This window comes from Gastrolobium bilobum, unplaced genomic scaffold (genome assembly GCF_033153095.1).
Source record: "Gastrolobium bilobum isolate Gb01-03AN ecotype WA unplaced genomic scaffold, APGP_CSIRO_Gbil_v1 utg6309, whole genome shotgun sequence".
In the NCBI taxonomy this organism is placed as follows: Eukaryota; Viridiplantae; Streptophyta; class Magnoliopsida; order Fabales; family Fabaceae; genus Gastrolobium; species Gastrolobium bilobum.
The window spans coordinates 448359-470515 of record NW_026899052.1 but is presented as its reverse complement, the minus strand read 5'-3'; the positions used below and the strand labels follow the sequence as shown (position 1 = coordinate 470515).

General features: G+C 39.2%; 1 protein-coding gene across 1 annotated transcript in view; it reads left to right on the top strand.

Annotated features, from left to right (window-relative positions):
- Positions 1-22157, top strand: part of LOC133286576 (probable cadmium/zinc-transporting ATPase HMA1, chloroplastic) — a 41326-nt gene that overhangs the window by 4390 nt on the left and 14779 nt on the right. Inside the window, exons 5-8 of the mRNA XM_061484007.1 lie at positions 1487-1682; positions 12853-12965; positions 21216-21457; positions 21759-21864. Coding sequence (XP_061339991.1) covers positions 1487-1682; positions 12853-12965; positions 21216-21457; positions 21759-21864 — 657 coding nt within the window. The remainder of the gene's footprint in view (positions 1-1486; positions 1683-12852; positions 12966-21215; positions 21458-21758; positions 21865-22157) is intronic.

The following is a 22157-nucleotide window of genomic DNA, read 5'->3' as shown; positions in this document are numbered from 1 at the left end:
ATCAAGGATATGTATGATGGGGCTACTACATGTGTAAAAGCTTGTAACGGATCATCAAGTTATTTTCCTATCACGGTAGGTGTACACCAAGGGTCGGCTCTAAGTCCTTACCTCTTTGCCTTAGTTATGGATGAACTAACAAAAGATATTCAAGAGGAAGTGCCATGGTGTATGCTTTTTGCATACGATATTGTGCTTATTGATGAGAGTAAGGAGGGTGTTAATAGAAAACTTGAATTGTGGAGAAGCACATTGGAATCCAGAGGATTCACATTAAGTCGAAGCAAGACTGAGTATCTGAAGTGTGAGTTTTCTCTGGTACGAGATGAGGACCAAGAACCTGTGCATCTAAATGGTCAAGAGGTACCCAAAAAAGATGCTTTTAAATACTTGGGCTCCATTTTACAAAACGGTGGAGAGATTGATGAGGATGTAAATCACAGAATCAGAGCAGGGTGGATGAAATGGCGCAGTGCATCTGCATTTTTGTGTGACCGCAAAATCCCCCTGAAGTTAAAAGGAAAATTCTATAAAACGGCAGTAAGACCGGCAATGCTATATGGAGCAGAATGCTGGCCAGCACATAGGCAACATGAGCATAAGATGGGAGTAGCAGAGATGAGGATGTTAAGGTGGATGCGTGGTTACACAAGGATGGATAAGATAAGAAATGAAGATATTCGACGAAAGGTCGGAGTAGTACCGGTAGCCGAGAAGATGAGAGAACATAGATTGAGGTGGTTTGGGCACGTGATGAGAAGACCCATGGATGCTCCTGTAAGAACAGAAGTTTGTTACCAAGAGCTCAACACAAAAAGAGGCAGAGGTAGGCCGAAGCTTACTTGGGGGAAAGTAGTAAAACAAGATTTAATGGAGTGGGATATAGATTGGCGGACAGTATGTCTTAGAACGGAATGGAGAAAAGCTATAAGTATGGTGGAGGGTTAGACCCGCTGTTATTCCTATGTTCCAGATGGTCCCTTTTTAGTCCTTTTCCCCTTCATTTCCCCCACTTCTTCTTGTCCCTTTCTTTTTTACTTTTATTTATTTATATATACATATATTGTTATTTTATTTTATCTTATTTTATATATATATATATATATATATTTTTTTTTTTTTTTTTTCAACCGTTTTGTATCTTTCCTGTGGGTTCATCTACCACCGACCCCAATTAATTTGGGATAAAGGTGTTGTTGATGTTGATGTTGATGTTGATGTCTGAGTTTCACATGACATTAACAAGACCTAAGTTTGAGAAATTTGGTTTTATTTATGAAGATTGAAGAATAGGGAGATGAATCAAGTTCTAAGATATGTATGGATAAGTTGCTAGAGATTGTAAGGCTAGGTTGCTGGTGCTAGTTTGTCAGTAATAATGCTGTCCTGTTCAAAACTTAAACTAATTTCTGAATAGATGCTTGTCTTCTTTAAAGTGTTCTTTCGTTAAGAACTTACCACAAAGTACAAAATTATTTAATCGCAGGTGACAAAGACATGGAAGGAATCAACTCTCAACAGAATTGTGCAGTTGACTGAAGAAGCACAGCTGAATAAACCTAAACTTCAAAGGTGGCTGGACGAATTTGGTGAACGTTACAGCAAAGTTGTTGTGGTGTTATCAATTGCTATTGCTGTTATTGGGCCACTTGTATTTAAGTGGCCATTCATTAGTACATCAGGTAATTTTTAAATTCTTTTACTGTAGTATTGCTGTACAATATAGTTTATGAATTATGAAAATTTGTATACAAGTAATGATTTTATGCTGTTGGATCCTCATTTCGTTTTTCTTTGTGGGATCAGATATTTTACCCTTTCCTTTAATAATCATTTGGTAAAACTAGAAGCTTAGAAAAGTTGTGAAAAACTGAATGTTTCATTCATCTATCACAAATGGAGTGGTTTTGCAACATATAGTAAGAGCATAAGGGTAAAAAAGAAAAACACCTAGGTATCCTATGTAAAACAACAAAAGACTAAGTTGGTTAAACCCATTACTCCTAGTTACATAAACTTTCCACACTCCCCCTCAAGTTGGGAGGTAAATATTGATCATTCCCAACTTGTCTATTAAGTTATCAAAAACTGATCTGTGTAGACTTAGAAGAATGTCAGCAGTTTGCTCTTTGGTAGGGATATATGACATACACACACTCCCATCATCCAATTTCTCCTTGATGAAGTGATGATCAACTTCCACATGTTTTGTTCTGTCACGATGAACAAGATTTTGGGTAATACTGACGGCTGCTTTGTTATCACAATACAACAGTAAGGAATAGGGAATCTTCAGTTCATGTAGGAGTCTTCTTAACCAGACTCCCTCATAGGAGGTTGCTCCTATGATGAGTTCTTCAATCAAGAGAGTACAAGAATTGAGATAAGAAAAACAGAGAGAATTTTATTTACTGAAAAAGAATGATTCAACAATTGTCTGGATGCTTCCTTCGTGAATGGAACATCCTTATATCTATTCAGTATCATGTGACACCTGTCTTTACAATTATGCCAACTCACCCTTACTTACATCACTAACCGATACTATACAAAAATACAATGTTTACACATAAAGACTACCTATCCATATTGTAATCTTTGGCCCATAATGGTAATCTTTTGGGCCTAACCGTAACATTCGCCCCTGCTGCAATTGGAACCTTGTCCTCAAGGTTCATAGGTGGAAACCTGAATTCTGGGGAGTGCACCTTTAAGTCTTCCTCATCTTCCCAAGTGGCATCTTCAGGAAGAGCATTAGTCCATTGGATTAGCCACTGGCGTTGAGCTCCCTTCTGCCCTTCATTGATTCGACTAGAAACAGCTGCTAAAGGGAACTGGATTGGACTATTTCCATTGCTGAATTCTGGTAAAGGCAATGCCATAGCTGTGACATTTCCACGGTAAGGCTTAAGGACAGAAATATGGAAGGATGGGTGAATTTTACAACCATCAGGCAACCCAATCTTGTATGCAACCGGACTTAGAACCTGAGTCACTGGAAAAGGACCAAAAAATCTTTTGGCTAATTTCTGGTTTCTCCTTCTTGCCACAGAGATTTGCCTATAAGGCTTTAGTTTAACCAAAACTAAATCACCAACAGATAATTCCATTTCCCTTCTATGCTTATCAGCACACACCTTCATTCGGTTTTGAGCACCACTCAAATGATCCCTTAGCCTTTTCAACAATATATCTCGATGAACCAAGGTTGCATCCACTGCTTCAACTCGGACTAACCCCCTTTGATATGGTGGAATCATAGTAGGAACCTTGCCATACAAAGCTTGGAAAGGACTCATACCAATAGATGAATGGGTGGCAGTATTATAATGCAATTCTGCCCACCCCAAATACAAAGCACAACGGTGGTTCTCATCACAACAAAAAGCTCGAATGTATTGCTCAAGATACCTGTTGGTCACTTCCGTCTGCCCATCGGATTGAGGATGATAGGCGGTGCTAGTCCGTAAGATTGTGCCACTATTTTTGAAAAGTTGAGTCCAGAATTGACTTAAAAAAACAGGATCACGATCAGATATTATTGTCCTCGGGAACCCATGGAGCTTAACCACCATCTCACAAAACAGAACTGCTACCTTGGCAGCAGTGTAGGGATTGGACAATGCCCCAAAATGAGCATATTTAGTTAGGCGATCAACCACTACTAAAATGACATTAAATCCTTTTGACATGGGCAATCCGGTAATAAAATCCATACCCAAATCTTCAAATACTCCCTCTGGTATGGGTAAAGGCTGCAGCAGGCCCAATGGAGGAGCAGTTGCCGTTTTAATTACTTGGCATGTATGGCATTCTTTAACAAAATCAGTTACATCCTTTCTAATACCGAACCAATAAAAAGTAGCTGTTATTCTTAACAATGTGCGTGTAATTCCAGCATGTCCCCCAATAGGAGTGGTGTGTGCTTCCTTCAAAACAAGCTGACGTAAAGGAGAGAAAGAACTTAACAGAAAACGATGTTTATGGTAGAGAATTCCATCTCTATCCACTATATTACTATCTACCAGCTCATTAGCAAGCAATTTCTGTCTAATTCCAGCCAGTTCAGAATCAAACTGATTTTCAGCTTTGATCTGATCCACAATGTTATATGAAATTTCTGACAACAGGGACAAAGACATACCTGTTTCCTCCTCAAAACTTCTAGATAACGAATCAGCAACAATGTTAGTTGAACCAGCCTTGTACTCAATCGTGAAATCATAACCCATTAGCTTGCAAGCATACTTTTGTTGCTCCACTGTTTGGACAGTTTGGGTGAGCAGTTCCTTCAAGCTCCTATGGTCTGTCCTGATGATAAATTTGGATCCCAAGAGGTAATGGCGCCATTTCTTTACTGCTTCCATTAGAGCATACAATTCCCTAACATATGTAGATGCTGCCCTCATTCTAGGGCCAAGTTTCTTGCTAAAAAAAACAATGGGACGGTTATTTTGCTGCAAGACAGCCCCTATGCCAATGGATGAAGCATCTGTTTCAACAATGAAAGGCAAGGAAAAATCGGGCAATACCAACACTGGTGTTTTTGACATTGTATCCTTCAACCTTCCAAATGCTTCCTCTGCTGCCGCACTCCAATTAAAAGGTTCAGCTTTTAATATGTCCGTCAATGGACCTGCAATAGTAGCATAATGCCGAATAAATCTTCTATAGTAACCAGTTAGCCCAATAAAACCTCTCAATTGTTTCATATTTTTCGGTTGGGGCCAATCAATCATTGCAGAAATTTTTCTTGGATCAGCCTTCACACCTTCCTTTGATACTAGATGACCCAAATAATCAATTTCAGAAAGAGCAAACCCACATTTACAGCCTTCACACCTTCCTTTGATACTAGATGACCCAAATAATCAATTTCAGAAAGAGCAAACCCACATTTACTGAGCTTGACCATGAAACAATTCTGTTGTAATCACTGCATAGCCACATTAAGATGCTGCACATGCTCCTCTAATGACTCACTGTATATGAGAATATCATCAAAAAATACTATAATGAACTTGCGCAAATATGGTTTAAACATATTGTTCATGGCTGCTTGGAAAGTTGAAGGAGCATTGGTTAAGCCAAAAGGCATCACCAAGAACTCGTAATGTCCCTCATGAGTCCTAAAAGCAGTCTTTGAAGTATCTTGAGGAACTAACCGAATTTGGTGGTACCCACTTCTCAAATCCAGCTTAGAAAATACACCAGCTCCCTTTAATTCATCCAAGAGCTCATCTATTGTTGGAATAGGAAACCTGTCCCTAATGGTAATTCCATTCAAAGCCCGATAATCTATACACATTCGCCATGAATTATCATGCTTCTTCACCAACAAAACAGGAGAAGAAAACAGACTTTTGCTTTCCTTAATAAAACCAGCAGCCAACAAGTCAGAAACTTGTTTCTCAATCTCTTCCTTTTGATGGTGAGCATACCTATAAGGCTTCACATTGACAGGTTTGGCCCCTTCCACCAAGTGGATAGCATGATCACACTTCCTAGATGGTGGTAAGCCTTGGGGAAGTTGGAACACAGCTGAAAATTGAACCAAAATATCCCATATAACAGTAGGGACTTTCTGTTTAATCTCCAACAATTCTGGCAGCATTAAAGACTCCCAATTTTCCTCCACATGTCCCACCATATGTGCACAATTAGCAATAACATTTTTCTGCATTACACCATTTGTATCCCCTTGTAACTTCACCCTACTATTCTTCCACACAAACTCCATTGACAATTCCTCATAATCATGAATAACTCTTCCCAATGAACTCAACCAAGATATGCCCAATACCACACCCAAACTGTTCAATTCTATCACCCACAAATCAGCAACAAAATTAAATCCTTGTATATCCAGAGGAACTGCCAAACATTTCCGTTCACACAGAAGGAACTCCCCATTTCCCAAAAATACCCGCATTTTAGGAATTCTAACATATGACAACCCTATTTCATCAACTAACTTCTTTTGAATGAAGTTATGTGAGCTGCCAGAATCAACAAGAATAACAGTGGGTCTACCATGGAAGCTCAGCTGAAACTGTATGGCTCGAGGATTCTTCTCTCCCCCTAACGAATGCAAAGCAGCTTCCTGAGGTTCTCCTTGCACAGTGTCAGGTTGCCACACTATTTGCTCCTCCCCATCAGTTCCCAATTCTTCCCAATCACCAACCATCAACATCAGCTTAGCCTTGCATCTGTGTTTAGAATTCCACCTCTCATCACAATAATAGCAAATACCAAGTTCCCTTTTCTTTTGTAGGTCCTCATGAGACAATTTTTTAAATGAAGAAGGTGCTGGTAACGCAGGGAACACTGAAGGTGCTGGCAACGGAGGAAACACTGATTTTTGAACCGGTGGAACAGTGTTTATAGGGGTTGGGTGATCAACGGAATAAGATCCCTTAGTAAAGGTTTTCTTAGTGCCTGAAGTAAAAGTGGATCGAAGCTCTGCATGATGAGCTTCATAAGTCATGGCCAATTGCATGGCTTGGTGGAGACTTGTAGGAACATGAAGTTGAATTGCTCTTCTCAACTCAGGTTGCAACCCCGAGACGAAAAAACTCATTAAAATTTCATCAGAAAATTCTGTCACCTGGTTGATTAAGGCCTCGAAATTTTTGATGTAATCACTCAAGGCTCCATCTTGAGATAATTTGGAAAGCACACCTCTCAAATCAGTGTAAGCTGTCCCTCCGAATCGTTGCCTCACCGCCACCTTGAGATCTTCCCACGAACGTATACTTCCTCCATTAAACAGCCACTGAAACCATGGCCCCGCCATACCTTCCATCTTCATCCCTGCAAGTCGAACTTTCAGGTTTTCTGGAATTTGCTGCAACCCAAAATACATCTCAGTCCTAAAAATCCAGCCATTAGGGTCGGTTCCATTAAAAATAGGAATCTCCATTCTGACATTTTTAAGCAAGAAACGTGGATCATTAGGGTCCAAACGAGGTTGCCCTAAAGGATCAGTAACGAAAGAGGGTTGTGAACCTCGCGATGGTGCATTCTCGCCACCCCGATGATCTCCTCCTGTGACCGCTGCATGAATTTGTTGTAACTGGACATTGATGTTGGAAAATTGCGATTGATGCTCGATGAATCGTTGATCAACTCGCGATTGCATCTCTTCCAAGCTGTGATCAATGCGCACTTGAAAAGCCCCAAATTCCTCAGCTAATTCTTGAAGACGCATCTTGAATCGCTACTGCCGATCGAAGATGAACGATGAACTCGATGAAAGCACCAATGATAGGAGGTTGCTCCTATGATGAGTTCTTCAATCAAGAGAGTACAAGAATTGAGATAAGAAAAACAGAGAGAATTTTATTTACTGAAAAAGAATGATTCAACAATTGTCTGGATGCTTCCTTCGTGAATGGAACATCCTTATATCTATTCAGTATCATGTGACACCTGTCTTTACAATTATGCCAACTCACCCTTACTTACATCACTAACCGATACTATACAAAAATACAATGTTTACACATAAAGACTACCTATCCATATTGTAATCTTTGGCCCATAATGGTAATCTTTTGGGCCTAACCGTAACACTCCCTCACAAACTCCATGAGCTAGTGCTCGAAATTCTGCCTCAGCACTACTTCTTGCAACCACTGTTTGCTTCTTGCTTCTTCAAGTTACTAAGTTTCCCCACATATAGGTGCAATAGTCTAAGGTTGATTTTCTGTCTACAGATGAACCTACCCAATTGATGCAGATTAATCATTCTATTGTACCCCTTCTTGAAGAACAATCCCTTTCTTGGTGTACTCTTAAGATACCTTAGGACACGATAAATTGCACCAAGATGTTTCTCTTTGGGTGAATGCATAAATTGGCTGACCGTGCTTACTGTAAAAGCAATGTTAGGCCAAGTATGAGGCATGTAGATCAATTTTCCAACCAATCTCTGATACTGCTCCATGTCCACCTCTTTCCTATCTTCAATACCTAATTTAATGTTGGGTTCCATAGGTGTTTCAGCTAGCTTGCATCCTTGCATGCATGTCTCCTGAAGCAAATCTAAGATGTACTTCTTTTGGGAGATTGTGATCCCTGTCTTGCTCTGTGCCACTTCTATACCAAGGAAATACCTTAGGACTCCAAGGTCTTTTAGTTCAAACTGACCTGCTAGATATTCCTTTAAGGAATTTAACTCCTCACGATCATCGCCAGTAATGATTATGTCATCTACATAGACTATAAGAATGGCAACCTTACCATTCTTAGAATGTTTGTGGAAAAGTGTATGATCAGTTTGGGCCTGTAAGCCCCTTTCATCTTGACTGCTTGAGTGAATTTATCGAACCATTCTCTAAGAGACTGTTTGAGCCCATAGAGAGACTTCTTCAACTTACACACCAAGCCAGCTCCTTTTTTCGAAACCAGGTGGACATCCATATAGACTTCTTCATGTAAGTCACCATTCAAAAATGCATTCTTCACATCCAACTGTTGTAAGGGCCAATGAAGATTAGCAACCAAGGATAGAAGAACTCTAATAGTGTTGAGTTTGGCAACAAGAGCAAATGTTTCTTAATAATCTATTCCATACGTCTGAGTGTATCCCTTTGCAACTAGTCTGGCCTTATATCTATTGATGCTGCCATTTGCATTGAATTTAATGGTGTACACCCACTTGCAACCCATTGATTGCTTTCCTCTTGGTAGTTCCACAATATCCCATGTGTTATTGCTTTCCAAAGCGTCCATTTCTTCAGGCAACCTTCAATTCAGATCATTAAGGGCTTCTTGGATATTTTTAGGAATCTTTATACTATCCAAGACTGTGTTGAAGGCACGAAAACCTGGAGATAATGTATCATAGGAAACATATTGAGAGATAGGATGCGAAGTACAAGACCTAGTTCCTTTCCTGAGAGAAATTTGCAAATGTAAATCCTCATAGGCATGTTGGGTTGGATCCAAATTGTTGGAACCAGAAGCCGAAGTGGAATTCTAGCAGTGCAAAGAATCTGGATTATTTACTTTTTGAGAGGGCTATCTACTGATTATCGTCTTTATCTTTTTTCAACCTCTCATCTCCCCCTGTTTCCAATTGTGGTGAATTCTGTGATGAAGGAATGGATAAGGGAAGAGGTAACACTGCGGGTTCCAAATACTGGTCTTCATCTAGAAGCTCCCCCTGAAAAGAAGGCTGGGAAAAAAAAGATCGACTCTCAAAGAAAGTGACATCCATAGAGACAAAAACCTTTTGGAGAGATGGGGAATAACATTTATATCTGTTTTGAGTAGGAAAGTATCCAATGAAGACACACTTACGAGATTTAGGATCAAGTTTAGATCGTTGGTGTGATGAAACATGGACAAACACAACACACCCGAAAAAAACACACCCAAACAATTTTGGAGGAAGTGAAGACATAGAGCTAAGAGATGGATAGTTCTTTAAAAGACTTGATAGTGGAGAAAGAAACTGAAGGACAAGGGAAAACATCCGGTTGATGAGGTAGGTGACAGTTAGAATGATTTGCCCCCTCAAATATTTAGGCACCTATTTTTTCTCTCGGCTACCCCATTTTGTTGAGGAGTATCAAGACATGAACTCTGATAAAAGGATGCCATGATGAGACAAGTATTCTCCAAGGATTGAATTAAAATACTTTTTACCATTGTTTGTTCGAAGAATTTTTATGGAGGTGCCAAATCTGTTTTGAACCATGGCATGAATTTTTTTAAAAACTTGTATAGTATCAGACTTTTCTTTGAGAAGTTGACCCAACATACTCAAGAATGGTCATCAATGAATGATATAAACCATCTCGAGCCAGAAATATTTTTCATAGGAGAGAAGACCCATGGATGCTCCTGTAAGAACAGAAGTTTGTTACCAAGAGCTCAACACAAAAAGAGGCAGAGGTAGGCCGAAGCTTACTTGGGGGAAAGTAGTAAAACAAGATTTAATGGAGTGGGATATAGATTGGCGGACAGTATGTCTTAGAACGGAATGGAGAAAAGCTATAAGTATGGTGGAGGGTTAGACCCGCTGTTATTCCTATGTTCCAGATGGTCCCTTTTTAGTCCTTTTCCCCTTCATTTCCCCCACTTCTTCTTGTCCCTTTCTTTTTTTTACTTTTATTTATTTATATATACATATATTGTTATTTTATTTTATCTTATTTTATATTTTTATTTTATTTGTTTATTTTTATTTATTTATTTTTGGCTTTTTTACTTTTTTACTTTTTTTTTTTTTTATTTATTTTTTTTAACTTTTTTTCAACCGTTTTGTATCTTTCATGTGGGTTCATCTACCACCGACCCCAATTAATTTGGGATAAAGGTGTTGTTGATGTTGATGTTGATGTTGATGGACCTCATATGTCATAGTGAACAAGAGTAAATGAGAAACAAGAGTAAATGAGAAGGATTCTTTATATTTCCTAATGGAATATGATTCGCGAGAGTGTTTTGCTAATTGACAGATGTCACAAGAAAAGACACTAGATTTTTCATTGACAAAGAGATTTGGTAACAATTTTTGAAGATAATGGAAATTTGGGTGCCATAACCTACAGTGCCACAACATTACATCATCACTGCAATTGGAAACAAAGAAATGATCATTTTCAGCAAAAAACAGCTTGATTCTCCACATGATTAGATCCCTAAAAAATGTAGTGTCCTCCTTCTTTAGCACTGCCAATCATCCTCTCCGATTCCTGTTCTTGAAAAACACAATCATGCACCGAAAATTTAGCAACACAATTAAGCTCTGCTGTCAGCTTACTAACAGAAATGAGATTGCATGCTAAATTAGGGACATGTAGGACAAAGTTTAACACAATCTTCTAGGAGAGTTTAGCTAATCCTTTCCTTGCAATTTGGAAAAAAACTTTCATCTGCTATTTTGACCCGAGAATCCCCGTAGTATGGATTATAGGAATAAAACAATGTTAGATTACATGTCATGTGATTAGAGGCCCCGGAATCAAGTATCCAACGAGTACTACCATCAACATGAAACGCAGTAGCTTGTTTAGCCACATTACTAGATGGCACACTGGGTTTAGGGCTAGTAGATGTTGCGGTATAGCTGGTGGAGGAAGAAATCATGCAAACTGCCATCTGCTCCTTGGCAAGGTCACCTCCCGAACAAGAGTAGGTGGTTGATAGTTAATATCACACTTGAAAGAAGTAGGGGACCAATCCACAAACTAAATGGTCCTTTTGGTTTTGATTGTTCCAACAACAACATTCACATTTTATTTTCCATGGCGAGGATCACACTTGGCCATCATAAATATGAGAGAAGACAAGGTTATCCAGAAAAAAATGTCTCCAATCACCTATTCAAGCCCTCAAACAGATAGGAGAGAGGAGGACGAACTAATCGAGACTGGTCCGAAGTTGAATAGCCATTTGTAGGGCGGTGCGTGGCTTACACGGGCTGAAGGGAAGCCGCACTTGATTGCACGTGGGCGGCACTCTCCAAGAGCGTGTGGCCTGCAAGAATCCGATGGTCCTTCTCGGAACCTTGTAGATTGGCTTCTTCTAATTCCAATGGTGCACGTTTTGACCGGAAAGGTTGCTGGAAAAAATTTCTGACAGTGGTGACAGGTTGGGATTCGACTTGTTTTGGCCTTTTATAGTGACTAGCAGCCTTACTTTGCCGTTGGAGCTTTGTAAGAGGAAAAAACAGCCTTGACAATGGCTGGTCTTTTAGTTTACCGGTGATGTGCCGCGGGATTTTTAGTTTTGAACTTGGTTTTGGTGGCTAGGCTTTATGAGGACCATAGAACTCTTGATACCATGTGAAAAACTGAATGTTTCACTCATCTATCACAAATGGAGTGAATTTTGCAACATATAGTAAAAGCATAAGGGTAAAAAAGGAAAGAACTTAATTATCGTATGTAAAACAACAAAAGACTAAGTGGGTTAAACTCATCACTCATAATTACATAAACTTCCCACAAAAGTAGAAATAATGGAGATCAAGCTCCTTACAAGCAAAGGTCCTTCTGTTAAGATTGAAATCGCAAAGTGCAGGTATAAAGAAAATTACAAGGGGAAATTCTGCAGATGCACAAAATATCCCACCCCTTTGCAAAACCTCACTATTTCTCTACTCTTGCCTAAACCTTTCTCACTCTTCTCCCCCGCATTTATCCTACCTTCTTGTGGTAATGCCAGAATCTCTCCGCTTACCCTTCCCCAATTATATTGCACCAGCTGTCCAGGCTGTTGACAACCTCTTTTGCATTTATCTCTGCTGTGAGGACAGACCCTCCTATTCCTGCCATATTCCTCTTTTCATATACACACAGCCCTCCTTGCTTCTGCCCATTTGGACATAGCCCTTGTTTCTTCGTCCTTGTATAGACTTGGGCAAGGCATGTATCATCATTCTTCAAGTGGTACAAAAGTCTTGAATTATGGATTCCTATTTATTACTGTTATAACCAATTTAATGTACAAAAGCAGAATAATGTGCTAACTGCCTTTGTTTTGTGCTAACTGATTTAACAATCTCAAGAGGTGATATAATGTGTCATAGTGCTGGAGCTTAAATAGTAGACCCCTGTGAGATAAAATATTGTATAGATAGATGTTTTAACAAATAGCCCATTGGTCAGGGTAAGTTAGCTATAGCTAAAATCGATAATATTAGACAGTTCACAAAATCTCTTATCTATTCTTGAACGCCTCGGTACTTGACAGGTTGAGCAATAACTTTCTTAGTATTCTGCTTTTCTCCTCTCTCTTTTTTTTGTTAAGGGCGATAGTGACCTAAATTTTTTTTGTTGCATATCTATATACGACTATCATTCATACTTCAGCTTATTTAGTGTCTGCTTGGTGTAGCTTGCAGAGGTTCAGTTTACAGAGCCCTAGGGCTCATGGTGGCAGCATCACCATGTGCCTTGGCTGTGGCCCCATTGGCATATGCTACAGCAATCAGCTCCTGTGCAAGAAAGGTATCAGTCAACTACATGGGGTTTTTTGAATACCCAAAGTCAGAATATATTTCAAATTTTAACATCATATATTAAATTGCTCCTTGAATCTTTTTTTGTGTGTGCTAGAATCAAGTGTTATCCCAGTTTTTCAATTATGAAGTATTTGCACCTTGTCACTATGATTTTGTGCTTTTCATTTTTGTATTAAACATTATATTTTCAAGAATTATAGTCCTACCTTCTGAATCCACTAGTATAATCCTGCTTGTATTTACTCTAATATTATACTTAAATCAATTGCTGGTTATAATTTCTGAAACTTACTGGTAAATAGTGATATTCTTGTAAATAATGTTGTGAAATCTTAATCATTTAGGTTGTGCTGAAATTAGCATCTAAATTTCCTATTTATCCATTTCAAAAAAGAGGAAAGGCTTTCTTTAACTGTCACGTGCATAACAAACTTTTGAAGCTTTATATATCAGGTATTGTACATGGAGTAGAATCTTTTTTTTCTAATACCAATTTCCCTGCCCATATCACTAATTAGTAAACTTGATACTTGATCAGACTTGTGATTGAAGAAAAACTAAGCCATAAACATGCTTGATGCTTCTAACCAGGAAACAAGTATTGTCTTCAAGATGGTGATTGATGGCACCAATTACTAACTTACACCTAACAGTCACAGTAGTTCAAACAGATAAGAATGTAAAGATGAAGACGAGTATTTTTCATTAATGGATACTGTTTCGATTACACTCCAAGGAAGAGACACTAATGGAAAAAGAAACAAATTAACAAAGCATAACAATTTCAAACTACTCACACCTTCCCCTGCCAATGAGACTCCACATCTCAAAAGCCACTACACCACTCCTAACAGAATTCCCTACCCCACAATGCTCCCCATTCCCTCTTTATTCTCCATTCCTCCTACATTACCCTCTCCATTCACAGCTTGCCACGTGGCATTCTTCTTAACTAACTCTTCATCCCACTCCACTTTCTCCTCTGCGTGATCACTGCTTCCTTTGTCTTGGGTTGTATGGCCACTGTTTCCTTTGTCTTGGGACTTAGCCTTGTTTCTCCTTTGATATACCTCTCCAGAAGGTTCTATAAGCCCATCAGTGATATTAATTTTTATTGGTTGACTAAAGATACCTGATTAGGTCCGTCAATAAGCTGAATTGAATGGCATATATGATTATCTTGTTCTTATTAATTATATTTGTTAGAAATAGTATTGTATTTATTATTATTATTTTTATTATTCTAGAAGATTATTTGGGCTTATCCCATTAGGTCATTTAGCCTCTTTAAATAGAGGACTCTTATACAGTTTTACATACAATTCAATCCAATACATTCATACTTTCAAGTTGGTACTAGAGCTTGTGTTTTGGGAAACCTTGCTTCTGCAGAAAAACCTTATCCTGCCGTGCATCATACCGGCAACCCTCTTTTCACACCTAACCCTTTAGTTAGTCACCAATTGCTTGTCCTCAACCTCGGATCGTCAAGAAAAATATCGTCAGCCTCCATTCATCGCCGGAAACCACCATTCGCCACTGTTCACCACCGCCAGAGACTTTTTCAGGCGAGTTTTTCGGCCAACCACCACGCGATCAAAAGCAGATCAAGGAGACGACCTTATCTGTGCAAGTCGCGTGGTCATCAGAGCAGCCACGCGCCTATGGAAGTTTTCGGCGGACGAGCCACTTTTCGGGCGCGTGAGCCACCGTTCCGGGCCGGACCACTACCGTCTTGCTCGCCTCCTCGTCCTCTTTCCAGATCTGGTCTCCGTTCGTTGTAGGTCCGCTGTTTGGACATCTTTTTGCAACCTTTTTGCGCGATTTCTTGCTTGCTTGCAGTTCTTTGCTATTCTTTGATCATCTCCTTTATTTTTGTGATGGAGAGCTCAAGTAAAGCGCTCAAAAACACTACCGACATCATCTCCAGTACCACCCCATCCATTACAACGATGAAACTGACCGGATCTATTACTTACAAGACCTGGTCTACCTCCGTTAAGATCTAGTTTATTGGTCAGGGACACGGTAAACATCTCACGACCAAGTCTGCTGATATTCCAAAGGATCAGATTTTTGAATGGGAAAATATTGATGCTCAACTACTGAGTATCCTTTGGCAATCCATTGATCCTGTAGTTATAGACATTTTCATCCCCTTTGAGACCTGCTATGACGTATGGGAGGAAGTCAAAAATCTCTACACCAATTATATTCAGTAGCTTTATTACATTGTTTCTCAGATAAAGGAATTGCGCAAATCACCAGATGCTCGAATGGAGACTTATATTGGTATGATTCATTCTTTGATGCAGGAATTCTTAGCTATGTTACCTCATGCTGCAAATGCCTCTGCATACAAGAAGCAGGTGGAGCGCTTCTTTATGGTCGTAACCCTTTCCGGCCTTTCAGAGGAATTAGAAAGTGTTCGTGAAAATATTCTAACCATTGCTGAGACTCCTAGCCTGTCACAAACTTTCCAGCGCCTTCTGAATCTCAAGGATAAATCAGCAGCACCCACACATGTGCCAGCCACCTATTCAACTGCGTTCATTTCTCGTGCCAATGGTTCCAATTGGAACAGTGGACGCGGTCGCGGACGTGCCGTGGACAGGGTGGCCACGGACAGAGGCCTCGTTGCAATTATTGTCAGAACCTTGAACATTATGAAGAACGTTGCTATAGGAAGTACCTTCACTTGAAGCCACCAACTGCCAACTTTGCTCAGACTGATGCTACACCACCTTCTACTGGATCAGTAACTCTTTCGAGTGCTGACTATGAGGTACTTCTCAGGAAGGTTTCTTCCCAACCTCGTCCTCAAGACACTGGTAATCATGTTGCTTGTCTTTCTCAATCATCTCTTGAACCCTAGATAATAGACTCAAGTGCTACTAATCACCTTTGTGGTAATAAGGATCTTTTCACTTTCTTATTCTAATAATTTACCTTCTGTTACTCTTGTTGATGGCACTAAGGCTCCTGTTCGTGGGATTGGGCAAGCCAACCCAACTCCCTTTTTGACTTTGACCTTTGTTTATTATATACCTGGCATTCCCTTCAATTTAATCTCGATTAGCCAGTTGATTCATTCTCTTTCATGCACTGTTACCTTCTCTAAACAATCTTTTTCTATGTAGGATCCGGGTACGGGGAAGACGATCGAAGCGGGCAACGAGTCATGAGGTTTTTACTATCTGACTGCACCACCTTCTCCAGTGACGTGCTCTCTCACGGAGTCTCCTGAACTAATCCACATCCATCTAGGTCATCCAAGTCTTTCCAAGCTTCAACATATGGCTCCTTTTTTATTCCATTCTTAAGTCTTTAAACTGTCAGTCTTGTCAGCAAGGAAAACACACTCGCTCCTCCTTTGCTAATAGAGCCAATAAAAGAGCTGATGCTCCCTTTTTCTGTTGTTCATTCTGATATTTGGGGTCTGAGTCGAACTTTGTCTATTTTGGGTTTTCATTATTTTGTAACCTTTATTGGTGATTTCTCTCGTTGTACTTGGGTTTATTTAATGAAAAATCGTTCTGAATTATTTTCAATTTATCAGAAATTTTGTGCTAAGATAAATACCCAATTTGGTGCTTCTATTAAGATATTGCGTATTGATAATACGAAAGAGTATGTATCTCTTGAATTTTCTAATTTTTTGGAAAAACATGGAACGTTACATCAGACCACCTGTCTGCACACTCCACAACAAAATGGAGTGGCTGAACATAAAAATAGACATCTGGTTGAAACTGAACGTAACCTTCTAATTCATATGAGTGTGATAGGACTCCTATGAAGGTGTACGCTAGGAAGCGTTACAGAGGATTATTGGACAAAGTTCTAGAAGAATAAGTTGTTAGAGGAGAGAAGGATGGTAGTGCTGACGTGGTGAGTCAGTTAGAAGGAATAAATAAGGGTAAGGGGTGTGAGCAAAAAGGCAGAAAAGAATTAGGACGTGGGATTGGGAGAGAATCAGTACCTCTTCAATGGTACTGAACCTGTATCCGTGGGTGCAGGGTAGTTATCATTCTGATCATAATAGTGGTAGTTTATTTTATTGCTTCCCTTTACTGCAATTAGCTGAGACTGTAGTATTGTAATTTCTTTCCAAATTAATACAGAAAATCCAGATTATCTGGGCCCAAAAAGCTGTTTGTCTCTTTATTTTCTTACAATTCTGATCCAGTCTCTTTATTTTATTGCACGTAACCTTCTAATTCATATGAATGTTCCACTCCGTTTTTGGCAGATGCTATTATCACCTCTTGCTTTCTTATCAATCTCATGCCCTCTTCTGTGCTAAATAATGAAGTTCCACTTAGTGTATTATTTCCAGGAGTAATTTCTATCCTCTGCCTCCACATGTATTTGGATGTACTTGCTTTGTTCATGATCTCACTCCAGGAAAAGACAAATTAACATCCAAAGCCTTCAAGTATATTTTTCTTGGATATACTCGTTTTTAAAAGGGGTATCGTTGCTACTCTCCTGACCTCAAGCGTTATATTGTTTCTGCTGATGTCATTTTTCTTGATCAACAACCTTTTCATTCTATCCCGTCTCAGATATCACAGGTTGATCAAGTTCTTCCTGTTCCTTTTCTTGACTTGTCTTTACCAACTGCAGGTAACTCTATTCCAGAGGAGCAACCTCTTGCCTTCATCCCTGAGTACTGCCCTTTTCTCACATATTAACGTCGTCAGACTGCGCCTCCTGCGGACTTGACTCTTGTTGACTCATCGCCTTTTCCTGTCGACTTTTCCCCTCTGGATCCTCCATGAGAGATTACTCCTATTACCCTTCGCAAAGGTATTCGATCCACTCGCAACCCTCATCTACTTTACAGTTTCTTGAGTTATAAACTTTCTTCTCCGAATTTTACTTTTGTTTCTAGTATTTCGTTTGTTTCCATTCCTAAAACCACAGGTGAAACACTATCTCATCCGAGTTGGCGCCAGATGATTGATGAAATGATAGCACTTCACTCTAATGGCACATGGGATCTTGTTCATGCTCCTCTCGGGAAGTCGATTGTCAGTTGTCGATTGGTATTTACAGTTAGGGGTGTTAACGAGCCGAGCCAAGCTTTGGTCTTAACGGCCGAGCCTGTGTTCAAATGTGTCAGACTGGCCTTAGCCTATTACCTGTTACGAATATAATATCAGCCTGTGGCCTGACTCATTTACAAAAAATAAAAGCCTTGTTTAGCCTGTTTAAAAAAAAATAAGACAACAAAAATTCATCCAAACAAAATATACAATCAACAGCACTAATAATTTCATAAATATTCATAAATTTAATGTATATCCAAATAGCATAATATAAAATAAAATCATTTAAAAAGTCTGTTTAATTAATAAAATTGGATGAAATGAACTGAGAAGAGAGAAGGCTATCACAAGTAGTATAAAAAATTAAAAAAAATTAAAAAATAATATATTAGGCAAGCCTGAGAGGCTCTAAGGCCAAGCTTTTGAATTGGAGCCTGAGGCCTTTTTATTAAACGAGCTTTTATACAAGTCCAAGCCTGGGTCCAACAATCAATTTTAGACATGTAAGCTCAGGCCTTCACGAGCCGAGCCAAAGGCCCCTGGCTTGTTTAGCACCCCTATTTACAGTCAAAGTTGGTCTTGATGGCACTATTGATTGCCTCAAAGCTCGATTAGTGGCTAAAGGATACACTCATATTTTTTGTCTTGACTATGGGGATACTTTATCTCCTATTGCCAAGATGGCCTCTGTTCGCCTGTTTCTTGCACTTGCTACCATTCATCACTAGGCTCTTCTTCAGTTTGATATCAAAAATGCCTTCTTACATGGTGTGAAGAACTAATTCAACCCAAAAGCTTAAGTTATTGGGTGAGGATACATTAATGGTTTTATATATCTTAATACGCTCCCTCACACGAGAGCCCATTGGGCTTGAAGGGTGGACGATGCACAGGCCCACCTACCTGTGCGAAGAAAGAAATTCCACTAGAAAGAAAGTGGGGGCGGTGAGGATTGAACCCGGTACACCTAGGCTCTGATACCATGTAAAGAACCAATTCAACCCAAAAACTTAAGCTATTGGGTGAGGCTACATTAATGGTTTTATATATCTCAACACATGGTGACTTGCAGGAGGAAGTATATATGGAGCAACCACTGGGTTTTGTTGCTCAGGAGGAGAGTTCTGGAATGGTATGTAAGCTTCGTAAATCTTTATATGGCCTGCAGCAGTCTCCTCTGGCCTGGTTTAGTCGCTTCAGTTCCGCTATTCAATCTTTCGGTTTAACCCGAAGTAAAGCCGATCATTTTATCTTCTATCGGCATAGTTCTTCTGGCCAGTGCATCTATCTCCTGGTCTATGTTGATGACATCATTATTACTGGCAGCGATCAAGTTGGGATTGATCAGTTAAAGAAGTACTTATTCAATCAGTTTGAGCCCAAAGATCTTGGCAGACTTCGATATTTCTTATGAATCGAAGTGGCACAGTCTAGGCAGGGCATTTCATTTTGTCAGAGGAAGTATGCATTGGATATCTTAAATGAGACTGGTATGTTGGGATGTAAACCCATTGATTCACTTATGGATCCTAATATTAAGCTATTACCTGGACAGGGGGAGCCATTGACAGACCCTGTCGTCACCGCCGACTAGTTGGAAAGTCGAACTATCTTACTGTGACAAGACCAAACATATCTTTTTCAGTTAGTGTGGCAAGTCAATTCCTTGACTCTAGTTATGACTCTCGTTTTGACTAAGGGTGTTAACGGGCCGAGCCGAGCCGAACTTTGGTCTTAAAAGGCTAAGCCTGTGTTTAAATATGTCGGTCTTACCAAGCCTGTTACCTGTTATGAAGATAATTATCGGCCTGTGGCCTGCCTTATTTACAAAAAAATAAAAGCCTGAGTTAGCCTGTTAGCTTGTTAAAAAAAAAATAAGACAATAAAATTTTATCCAAACAGAATATACAATCAACAATACTAGAATTTCATAAATATTCATAAATTCATTGTATATCCAAACAGCATAATATAGAACAAAATCATTCAAAAAGTCTGTTTAACTAATAAAATAGGAGTGAAATGGATTGAGAGGAGAGAGAGCTATTACAAATAGTATCAACATCACCTTTATCCCAAATTAATTGGGGTCGGTGGTAGATGAACCCACATGAAAGATACAAAACAGTTGAAAAAGTAAAATAAAAATTGATATACTAGGCCAGCCTGAGAGGCTCCAAGGTCGAGCTTTTGAATTGAAGCCTAAGGCTTTTTTACTAAACGAGCTTTTATACAAGTCCAAGCCTGGTTCAAACAACCAATATTAGGCATGTAAGCTTAGGCCTTCACGAGCCGAGCCAAAGGCCCCTGTCTCGTTTACCACCCCTAGTTGTGACTTTCATTGGGATGCAGTTATCAGGATTCTTCGATATATCAAAAAAGCACCAGGAAGAGGTTTATTATACTCTAATAAAGGGAATGCAGAATGTCTAGCTATTCAGATGCTGACTGGGCAGGTTCTCCTTCAGACAGATGATCCACCTCGGGGTATTGTGTTCTCCACGGAGGAAATTTGATCTCTTGGAAGAGTAAGAAGCAAACTGTGGTCGCCAGATCAAGTGCAGAGGCAGAATATCGGGCAATGGGAAATGCAACCTGTGAGCTCATATGGCTAAAACAATTGCTTAAGGAATTATATCTCTGTGAACAACGGCCCATGAAACTCATTTGTGACAATCAAGCCGCATTGCACATATCCTCAAATCCAGTCTTTCATGAGAGGACCGAATATATAGAAATTAACTGTCACTTTGTTAGAGAGAAGATTCAGTTAGAAGAGATCGAGACAACATTTGTCAATTCTAGTGATCAACTTACAGATGTTTTCACCAAGGCTCTTAGAGGTCCCTGAATAGATCATATATGTAACAAGCTGGAAGCTTATGATATATACGCATCAGCTTGAAGGGAAGTGTTAGAAAAAGTATTGCATTTATTATTATTATTTTATTATTCTAAAAGGTTATTTGGGCTTAGCCCATTAGGTCATTTAGCCTCTTTAAATAGAGGACTCTTATACAGTTTTACATAGAATTGAATACATTCATACTTTTAAGTATATTATTTAAGTCCCTCTTCACGTAGTTTATGCTTGTTGGTCTGAGTGACCTAGAAAGTAATTCAAAATTTTAAACTTGGGATGCTCCTTTTGTTGTGGGTGTGATAGTTACCTCAATTTGCAGGGGATATTACTCAAGGGTGGACATGTTCTGGATGCTCTAGCTTCTTGCCATACTATTGCATTTGACAAAACAGGGACATTAACGACTGGTGGACTTGTATTCAAGGCAATTGAGCCCATTTATGGTCATCACGTTAGAAACAATGAATCGAACATTTCTTCCTGTTGCATTCCCACCTGTGAAAAAGAAGCTCTTGCTGTTGCTGCGGCTATGGAAAAGGGTACTACTCACCCCATTGGAAGGTATCATTTTGATAAGAATGTATGTGTTACATTTTAACCCTCTTCTTGCAAGTTACAAATGTAGGAAGAGGAGCAGTAAGTTTTCTTTCTCTTGTGTGTTTCTCCTTTTGGTTTTTGAATTTAATTTGGGTTTTCATTATTTAATTTCTCAGTGGCTTGCAAGTGCATATGCTATGAACCTATTGAATTTAATTCTTGAACATTCAGTTACGCCATCTCAAATATAAAAATAAAGCACGATCTTGAACTTGATTATCTCGTCAGTCTTTAGACATTTTTTTCCCCTTAAAATGAATTACAGGGCTGTGGTTGACCATAGTGAAGGCAAAGACCTCCCATCTGTTTCTGTTGAAAGTTTTGAGTACTTTCCCGGTAAAGGCCTTACTGCTACTGTTAATAGTATTGAGGTACGTTGTTATTATGTCTATTACTCAATCCAATACTGAAAATATTCACTTTGCTTAACAAAGCCAAGCATTATCATAGTCACTACCATGTTTTATCAGTATATCGAGCTCATATTGCATACATTTCGTTTAGAGACCTCCCTATGTTTCCTTTTACACTTTTCTAAAGATGTGTTTCATTATTTTGCATCTGTTTTCTTTGCCTACTGACACTACTTCAAGTGCTAACTATATATTATGAATGGTCCCATGAAGTGACAAGTAATTAGGTAGACTTCTAATGTATGCATGTT